This window comes from Carassius carassius, chromosome 40 (genome assembly GCF_963082965.1).
Source record: "Carassius carassius chromosome 40, fCarCar2.1, whole genome shotgun sequence".
NCBI lineage: Eukaryota > Metazoa > Chordata > Actinopteri > Cypriniformes > Cyprinidae > Carassius > Carassius carassius.
The window spans coordinates 20,305,425-20,315,536 of record NC_081794.1 but is presented as its reverse complement, the minus strand read 5'-3'; the positions used below and the strand labels follow the sequence as shown (position 1 = coordinate 20,315,536).

Below are 10,112 nucleotides of genomic sequence, written 5' to 3'. Positions count from 1 at the left end.
AACAAATGTTCAACAGACTATTGCTAATTTACTGCTATTTGTCACAATTTCTACGTTTGCCTATAGAGAATAAAAAGCTTTGTGTAAAGCCTTAAGGGAATTTTTTTATCTTAGCGGTCACAATGCATTAAAAATATCCAAGAGTGATCTTGCCCAACTAGTTATTGTTATTTATATTACAAAGGAGAGTCAGAACTAATTTTGCAATCTGATACCAGAGACTTTACACTACATTTTGTAGTGTCTTAAACAGTTTCTCAGTAAAAAAAAAATGAAAAAATCAATCAGCACCACAATAATGTCACAACGTATTGTCATCCTATATGGAACACAAGAACCATTGCTAATAGTAAAAACATTAAAAACTCTTGCATTGTGTTCTCCAATTTCACAAGCCAAAAAACCCAGTTTCGCTGTCTACACGATAACACTGCAACCTGAGTTTCTGAAAATCTTCCCCCTGGCAGGGGTTTTCAAAAAAGTTTGGTTTAGGTGCTGCGTTTGCATGTGGACAAACGGCCAAACCGTGCAGAAAAAGCTACGGTTTTAAAAATAACCGCCGCATTCATGTGGACAGGGCCTAAGCTCAACAGGTCAGTTCCAGGCAAGAGGTGATCAGTACATCTGTAGAAGATCAGTTCAGAAGAAAACAATATCCTAAACTGCAGAATTTAGTTGTCAAACAAGTAGGGTTATGATATTGTGGTTTTGGAATCTTAGTTACATTTTGAGTTACATGTTTTCCATTCCTCAGTGAGACGCACCTTATCGAGAAGGAAATCTGCACAAGTCATCATGATACAAACATCTTGGTTATTTTAGAGGACGGAAAACCATGGTACGATTCTCAGATAAATTATCCTTCATGGTTCATGTCCTTCTGGTTCATGCAAGTTTGTTTGGATTAATTTTTGCTATTATTTTCCATCTCTTTTAGTGTATCTAAATGTGGGGAGACTGAGATTGCTCCAATCCTTTGAATTCTGAACACTGCTGAGGACAAAAAGAAAAATGTCATACTGTGCTATGGTTCTTCTTTGGCTTTTTTTTTTAGGCCTTTCAATTCTCTTAAAATCAATGTGAATTTTATTTTTTATTTTTTTCCTCTATGGGGAATAGCACTGTGCTGGCATTCAGTAGTTAAACTGAATGAGTTAAAAGTGCTGTAATGTAGTATGACTTCTAGTCTCTCTTTTGGTGATTTCTGAAACGCTTCATTGGCATTTATGATTTGTTAGTGCAAGGTCGTAAACCCTGAAAGTACTGTTTTTCCACACAACCCTGAAGGACATACAGGCTGCCAACAGTAAAACAAGTACCTCTTGTTTCCTTGTGTTTACTGAGACTTCTAAGCTTTTGTCATTCTACAAAAATTAAAATCACAGGAATGAATTTCTATACTTGTCATTTTGCAATATTCTGTACACCATCAAGGTTAAGGCAATAGAAACATTAAAACAAGTTTTAATAGTAGCAGTACTTAAAAGTTTCCTGTAGCAGTAAATGAATGTTAGATAATATTAAGATAGTTTGAACAGATTTTTTTCTGATCATCTTAAAATACCTGTGAATGTGTACGGTACTGAAATTGCATTTAACTGCAGTATATTTTGTAGCCACATGGTGGCAGACTAACACAAACTGAAGTACATTAAAACTTGATCTTAGATTATTATAACCTGAATTCTGATTGCTCCTGTTCAGCATATTCACATCCAATTATGTTTGATTATATTACTTTAGCAAAGAATGTGTTTTTATAAACTGAATACTAAAACCTGTCAGGTTGGTAGGAAATCCAATTTTTTTTTTTTTTTTTTACATTTGAAATGATTTTAAGATAGTATAATGTAATAAATGCATGTAACAACACAAACTACTAAAGAACTGACACTGTTCAGCATGCAAATAACTTATGAAAAAATATCTTTTGCATAGATACATAAGAAATAAAACAAGTTTAAAGTCGATAAAATTTATTTCCTTTAAAAACACTTCAATATATAAAACCTAACCTTATCTAAAATAAGAGGGCATATGTGGTCCATTCTTGCATTAGCCACCAGCAAGGGGAGCCATTCATAAAAGGCAACACTATTAACAATAAAATAAAACAGCAGTTAAAAAGGCAGGCTGGAAGAATGACCAATTTCTTTTCCAAACGTGAGAGTCCAAATCTCTCTTCATTTGAAATGGTCCACTGAGTAATACTGGTCCGATCAATAAAGGCACCGTTTGTCTGTTTGGCCAAAGGTTGGCTTGTGGATGTCAGTTTAGTTTATTGCCTTGAGTTTCTCAGGGCACATGATGTTGAGCTGAGGTTTTTGGGTTCAGTCTGCCACTCACGGAAGAAGCCCTCCATGGCTTTCCTGCTCCTCCAGCTGCCCACATTCACCGTGGGAAGGATCTTTTTCGGCTGCAGCCACTGCACAAAACGCTTCAGCTCAAGAAAACTGCTGTGCTCACTGTAGGGAATACCTAGAACAGATAAGTATAGAGTAGGAAAGTATTTCTCTAAATCTCTAAGCTGCTGGAAAAACCTAATTATGTCCTGATCTACTTTCTCAAAAGACCAACCATGATTTCTGCTTTAGCACAAGTCACACTCTGGTAGAGAGATGCATTGGGTTTGGGCTCTCGTGGGACCCGAGGCAAATTTTGCAGGAGTAGGCGGTTTTACCTTTGCTGTGTGCGGTCAGAAAATTTTGCGGGAGACTCACGGGGAATGGTGGGATTTGGCGTGTAATAAATTGTGTCAACACATTAAGTTAAGACAATTAAAGCGGATGTTTACTTGACAAAAGCAAAGCAAGTCAAGTCAGACATCTGGAAAGTAGAAACAATTTTCAATTGTCATTGAAAAAACAAAAAGGGAAATAGTAAAACTGCTCAAATTGCGATAAACATCCAAAGTGTTCATTTACAACGTACATGAATCTGGCACCTCTACTGAGGCGACATACCTATTTTCTAAGTTCTGTGTGTTTATTTAATAAATTAAAGTTATTATTTATACTTATATAGTGCTTAGGCGTATTTACTTTTACCTGTTTGTTAACAGTTAAACGGCTTGTTTAGTTAATCGTTTGGTGCATGTGTATCATGCAGTATGTTTAAAAACTGAGGTTTCGCAAGTTGCGGTTTTGTTTTAATGATTAATGTTTTATAAATGCGAATAAAAAAATACCCATTGTGTTTGTCATGTGTAGTGCTTTGATTTAGCATTACTTCCATCTTGTTTCATGTTAACAGCCTGCTATTCTGGAGGTGAACTTGAACGAATATTTGATCTAAGTATTGTGTATATAGTGTACATTTTTCACAAGCTCTGAAAAAGTCCTTGGGAGTGGAACACGCAGGTCGCAGGAGCGGGTTTATGAAACACTCTAGCCTTTTGTATAATTATTTCACAAATTATATAGTGTGTTTGTGTTAAGTAACAAGCACAAATTAATTCCCCATTAATTCCAATGTTGGATGTCTCAGATTCCAGTGGAGCTTGTGAAATTAGATGCGTCTACTGCTTGAGGCAGCACCTGTTGATATTAAGAAATTAAAACCATGGGCTTGCAAAACCTGACATCTTGAGTTTTTCCTCTGGGTCAAAACACATCTGCTGATTCTGTTAATACAGAGCATGCTGTTCTTAGCCTGAAACGACATTCAGCATTTCTAACAACTGCAGGAAGGGAGAAAAAAAAATCAATATAATGTAATTACATTCCACATACGAAGCCATTAGGTATAATCTTGTCAGTTAGTGGAACAGAATGCAATCCTCTTTAAGATCGTATTAAGAAATGCATGGTGTGACAGATATCAATTAAAAAAAAAACATGTTTTCTGCATTTTTGCTTTATTGGTAGAGACCTACCATTAAGCAAAATGGAGAAAACCTATTCAAATGTCATAAAACTGTCTACCCTAGGTGCAAGCAAATGGAGCAATATGATAAGGTTTTATTGGCTTTTTCAAACATCTTACTTTGATTTTGATTTAAAAGGATGACAAAAATACAAACTCATTTTGCCTCAGGCTCTTAAAGTCACCAGACAAAATAGAGGGTGTTTTTCCCTCTTATAAAATCAAAACGCAAATACAACATTTCAGACACCACACAAATTGGTGTACATCTACTTCCCTTGATTAGGATTTGTTTGGACTTGCAATTTCAGTTTCAAGTGAAGCGACCCAATTTTCTAAAAATATTAGAAGTAAATGTAGCCCTATATATGCACTACTGGCTGATTTTGCAGAAAACCTTTCCTGTTAATGTCAGCATCCCAGACAGTCTCAGATATTTCAATTGTATTAAATGTTGTGAAATAGTGAATGTGGCAAGTAATAATTATTAAAGTGTTCCTGTAGCTCAATTGGTAGAGCATTGCCATATCGTAAGGTTGGGGGTTCGATTTCTCGGGAGCACATAATAGATAAAAATTGATAGCCTGAATGCACTGTAAGTCACTTTGGATAAAAGCGTCTACTAAATGCATAAATTAAATCCTTTATAAATCTAGAGTGACACATACCATAGATACTGATGTTCTCTTGAGTCTGAGGCTGGATGTCTTCCACCCTTACAGTTTGGTTGAAGGTCCACCCTGTGGGCTTTAACGCCACTAGCTGGTCATACTGCCTGGAGAACTTATTCAAGTGTGTCCGCAGGTTCTGTACAATTCAGAAAAAACTTTTGGTCAAGAAAAATCCTTCTGGTCATAAAGATTTAGGCTGATTAGCTTAAACTGTTGCTAATTTTTAGTAAATTTTTTAATAAATATGCTTGCACATGTAATAAGTGTAAACATAAATCTACTTATTGAGAAGTTTTGGGATGGTAATTTTTTTTTTTTTTTTAAAGAAATTAATACCTTTTTCTTTTTTTGAAAAGAATGCGTTCAATTGATCAAAAGTAACTGCTAAGACATTTATAACCTTACAAGAGATTTCCATTTCAAATAAAGGCTGTTCATTTTAACATTCTATTCGAAGTATCCCAGTTTCCACAAAAATATTAAGCAGCACAATTGTATTAAACATTGAAAAGATATATCAAAATAGACAAGTTGGTGCCTTGGTGTGCATAAGAGACTTTCAAAAGAAACTAAATCTTACTGACCAAACAAACTTTTGAATGGTATGTGTGACAAAAAAGGTAACTGAATTCAAATGATGCCACAATGCAATCAGCTTCTTTCTTTCAATTTACATAATGACATTTCAATGTGGTTGCAAAAGAAAATGTGGTGGAATCCACAATCAACATTGCCCTGAAATTTTTCCTCGTTCCTGTCAGGGCCATTTAAACTCCTTTCTCATTGGGAACAACTCTGAATCAACCTCTACATTGGCATGGGTGAGAAAAGTTGCTTATTATGGTTCAAGGCACATCATATAACTAATCTTTATTATCTGCAACTGTCTCATTAGAATTTACTTTCAGTCAGACTCAATCACTGCTACCGCTGCCAGAACTGCCGCGCAGGCATTTGGTCTCTATAATTAGAATCATATTACAATTTATTTTCCTCCCGCATTAGCATAAACGCACTGTCAAGGAAAATTAAAGATAATACTGAACGCTGCATGAATTTCAAACTATAAACTGAATAAGTAAACACAGCTTCATTGATTGTGTTTAGCATGATCAGCTATTTTTACACACTTATGAACTCAACAGCAAAATTTGCAGATGACAAAAATTGCACTGCATAATTTATAACTTACAGATATGACAAATAAGCTGCAGAAGTTTTAAATGTTGTTCAACTCACTTTGAAATTGAGCTGCATCATGGGAAGTACATGCACCTGGGCCGCCCGCCAGTCTGTAGTGATGCGCTGGCCTATCTCCTCTGACTCCAGACAGCACATGGTGTTATACTTATCCTTGGACAAACACACCTTAGAGCCCAACACTTCTGATACAGCTAGAGGAACAGGTGGGACAGGTTAAAACAAAAAAATATATATTTCTCTATATAGACAAGAAGGAACTAATGAAAATTGGTCTATTGGGATTTGAAAAGTAGCAGCAATCCATATGAATTATTAATAGCTTTAAAAGTAAATGGGTGCAGGACATTAATCATGGATGTATTTATTAAAATGAACAGGAAGCCAGACAAACTGGAACAAGAACATAATTTCAAAGTCAAGTTAGGACAACATCTGCAAACCTCTTTTTTAAACCGTTTTATGTTATATGAGCCTCATTCACGGGTGAGTATGACGGTCACGGATAATAGAAAAGTGAACAATCTATCCTTTCAGGAGCAAATGAAGTAGCACAAGGTCTACAAGAGGTCTGGACAAAGCAGGACAAGATTGCTCACTGACCTAGAAAAACTTTCTCTTTCCCAACTGCGTAGGTGCCACAAACCACAAGTGTACGAGGGTTCAGTGTGACCTGTTCAAAAGCTGTGTTTACGGCAAAGGTGATGACTTCCTGTTGAGTGGGAAACGTATACTCAGGACTGCAATACCTATGGAGAAAGTAAGTTTTATTTGTTTTTAATCTCAACTGTATAACCCATCTCAGTTTATGCAAATAAAGATTAACGCAGCACCAAAAAGTAGCTTTATTTGTAGGGAACTCACGTGGTGTCCAGATAGAGGGTCTGTATCCTGAGACCCTGCAGCTCTGGGTAGCGCTCCATTGACGGATCAGCCCGGAAGTCACCTGTGTGGAGTACCGTCTGGCCATCTGGCAGAACAAATAGCAACATGGCTGCCCCAGGACAGCTGGGGGGAAAAAACGGTCATAGTAATTAAGGCCTTGTCATTCTGTATGAACATATGAATCCTTGATTAAGTAATAAAATTGGCTTCAAATGTTCATTAGTTAGTGGATACACTCACTGATTTGCATCCAGGAGAGTGACCTTCACTCCTTGCACCATACACTCTGTGTTCATTGGGAGAACATGAACATACTGCTCACCCACCTTCAGCTTGCTCTTCACCAGGTTTCCAGTTATCTGCCATGATTAACACCAGTTAGTCATGAAATCCAAGATTCAGTCAAGAACAAATCCTCCCTGACACCATCGAGGAAAGAAGAAAATTTTGCTCCAAAATGGTATGACCTACTAAAACACTTTGAAATATTGTTTTTTTTTTTGAGTGTATGTATACAAAAGTCAATGGTCTTCAAAGATGTTTGGCTCCCAATGCTCTTTTGTATTTAAAAGAGGAAATAAATTAAGGTTTGTAAGAACATGAGGGTGATTAAATAATGACAGCATTTTTATTTTTGAGTTAACCATCCCTTTAGTTTCTTGGGAGGGAACTGTGAAGGTTAGACAATTTCTATATGGTATATTCAACTATTAAGAGTAAGGAAAATCCTGCTTTCATTATTCCTAAAGTGCAATGAGGTTGGGATACATACTTTGTTACAGTAGATGGGTAAAACTGAGTCTTTTTTCAAGCCACCGTAGTGGTCCGAGTGGAAGTGAGTGAGAAAGTAAGCTGTGACACCTTCAACAACCCCATACTGAAAAGCATCCACAGCAAAACCAGTTCCTAAACAGAGAAAAAGCATATTATATTCTTCAAAGCACATTCAACTAAAACAAGCTAAGCAATAAGAATTATTATGAAAGTAAATTAATAAAGACACATCTAGTACAATAAAGCTCTGGCACTAGCTATTAAGACCAAACGTGTAAATTCTTATGCAATCTTAAAAACTGTAGGTCTAAACAAAAGCATTAAAGCGCTCCACAAACCAGGAATTTTCTTGTAGAATGGACACCGCTTGGGTTCCTGGGGACCTCCATCTGTTGCTCGTCCTCTGTTCCATCTTTTCTGCCTCCCTCCTCGCTTTCCTTCTGTTTGCGTGGGCCGAGTCGTACCATTTTCTTCAGCAGGCGAGACACTGGACACTTCAGATGAAGCTTTGCTCTTCCTACGCCGTCTACCCTGGAGCTTAGCGTCTTCCCCCTGAGCTTCTGAAATCCTTGCTCTCCTAGACCCTTGCTGATCGGTCTCTCTGACCGTTGCCTTCACTTCCTCCTCAGCCTTTTTTTCTTTCAATGGCTTCAAGCCAAAAAACACCCCAATGTCTGTTTGCTTTAATCCAGAGGGACCTGCCTTAGTCTGAGTTCTCCTAGGAGCCATAGATGGTGTTTTCTGAGTTAGGGCTGTTTGGGTGGAAGACAACTCTTGGTTTATGAAACTGTTGGTATGTACAGGATTAGATATGCGCTCCCGAAGACACTCTAATACCAAACTTTGAGGCGACTGCTGGGAGTTTGGATTTGTTGCGGATTCTTTTCCTATTGATCGAGGTCCATGCTGAAATGTTCCATCAGAAACACCTGTGGAGCTGGAAGTAGTCAGGTGATCATTGGGTGCTAACGATGTGTGCAGTTTCTCACAGGTGTCTAATGAGTTTTTGTGTGGTCCATGTTCCATGCTCCCTGTCTCATATTGGTCCAGCATATTATACAATAGATCATCATCTTCGTCGCTGAACAGTTTAAGAGAATCATCATCATCAAGCTCATTTTCATTTTCCTGCAGTGCAGTACTCTGAGTGTCTATATTAGTTTTTTGAGTTCTGTGCTCCTGATCCACATTTGGAAGTTCAGAGAGTGGGGAGTAGGAGATAAAATCATCATCATTACATTCAAAGAACTCGGCTTTAACTTTATTAGTCTGTGTCTGAACAGCATTGTCAAAACTATGTGCTTTAACTGGAGTTGAATTCTTCATTCTAGATTCCTGTGAGGAATTCTGAGATTGAGAGCTTCTGACGGAGGGAGACCAACCTTTCTTTTTCTTGATATCTTCAGTATTAGGGGAGCGCAAAAGCAGCAGAGCGTTACTCTGGGTGGGAGTTCCCATTGGTCCATCACCAGGAGATGAACTTTGGTTGGGTGAAGCAGATACATTCACAGTGCTGTCCACTAAGCTCTCTGTACCAGATGCAGGTGCAACATTATTAACGGACTTCAAGCTGAAGTTTGAGATGGCTTGGGTTGTGCAGTCATTTAGCGCTCGACTCTGAGCGAGTAGAGAGTGGCTGTATCTCTTGTAGTGATTGGGAATGAAGGACGTACAATGAAGACCATCTGGACATTCTGTAACATTAGAGACAGAGAAATATTTTTTTTTTTCTTAATGGATATACAATAAAATTCTTGGAAATATTCCACATTAAAGAGATAAGAGCATGTAACTAATGATGGGTTCCTCAAACCTTATAATCAGTTAATTTTCTAGTTGTGCATACTACATTCAGTAAATATTAAAGTAAAAGACATGATTCATTAAAAAAAAAATTCATTAGCCAATTTATTTATTTTAATAGTTTCATAACGGTGTTCAAAAATCTCATTTTCTAGCTGTCTATATTTAACAGTGGCGTATAAATAACATGTGAAATAAATCTATAGAAAATGTACATTTACATTTTCAGCTATTTAAAAAACAAACCTGTAATGGAAATGATGTTGTTGAATCTGGTGTGTTAGACAACAGAATGACTGTTGACTTCTCATATGAATTCATGAAAAACATTACCTTTACAGTTGTCACTGGGGTTATCTAAGCATTCTGCAACATGCCATTGTTGAGACTGAACCACCAAGAGGGAAAATGGCATTTGGCAGACAGGACAGAAGCCTCCTGACTGAGGGTCTTTTTCCTGGACATCCTGAGAAAGTGTCACATGATTCACGTCCAGGGATCCTGAGTTCACAGTTTTAACAGGACCATTATTGCCATTCTGGTCTAAACCAGTGTGTGTTTCATTAATGTTTACTTCTGTTTCTTGCACTGATGTCCCAGGATTGCTATCTTTTCTCCTCTTTGTCCCATCTTCTCTTGTTGTCTGTGATTTGCAGCTTCGTTTTTTGGTTTTCTTAAGAGGCTTATAATCCCAGATTTCACTCTCAGAGCCGTTCTGTGACATTTGTAAACATGAACAGATTCTACTGGTTTGTTCTGAACGAAGCTGTTTTGTAACATCACATTCATGTTCTCTTAAAGACAAAAAACGCGACCGCAGCACAAATACGACCGTATCATTAAGAAACTCACCCCGAGAGCAAAAATCCTTAAGAAAGACGTATTCTGTAAAAGTATTTTAATAAAAACCGTTCT

At 37.3% G+C, this 10,112-nt stretch overlaps 1 protein-coding gene across 2 annotated transcripts; it reads right to left on the bottom strand.

Annotated features, from left to right (window-relative positions):
- Positions 1–1,959: 1,959 nt before the first annotated feature.
- Positions 1,960–9,928, bottom strand: dclre1a (DNA cross-link repair 1A (PSO2 homolog, S. cerevisiae)). 2 transcript variants are annotated; one of them, XM_059532480.1, is made up of 9 exons: positions 9,531–9,928; positions 7,733–9,088; positions 7,393–7,526; positions 6,861–6,979; positions 6,600–6,743; positions 6,339–6,484; positions 5,775–5,929; positions 4,527–4,671; positions 1,960–2,478 (listed from the first exon to the last, which is right to left on the bottom strand). In XM_059532480.1, the coding sequence occupies exons 1-9, from the start codon at positions 9,919–9,921 to the stop codon at positions 2,279–2,281; spliced, it is 2,790 nt and encodes a 929-aa protein (XP_059388463.1). In that variant the 5' UTR covers positions 9,922–9,928; the 3' UTR covers positions 1,960–2,278. The 2 variants fall into 2 exon arrangements, with proteins under 2 accessions (XP_059388463.1, XP_059388464.1); XM_059532481.1 differs by having other exon boundaries at positions 4,533–4,671.
- Between the last annotated feature and the right edge of the window lie 184 nt (positions 9,929–10,112).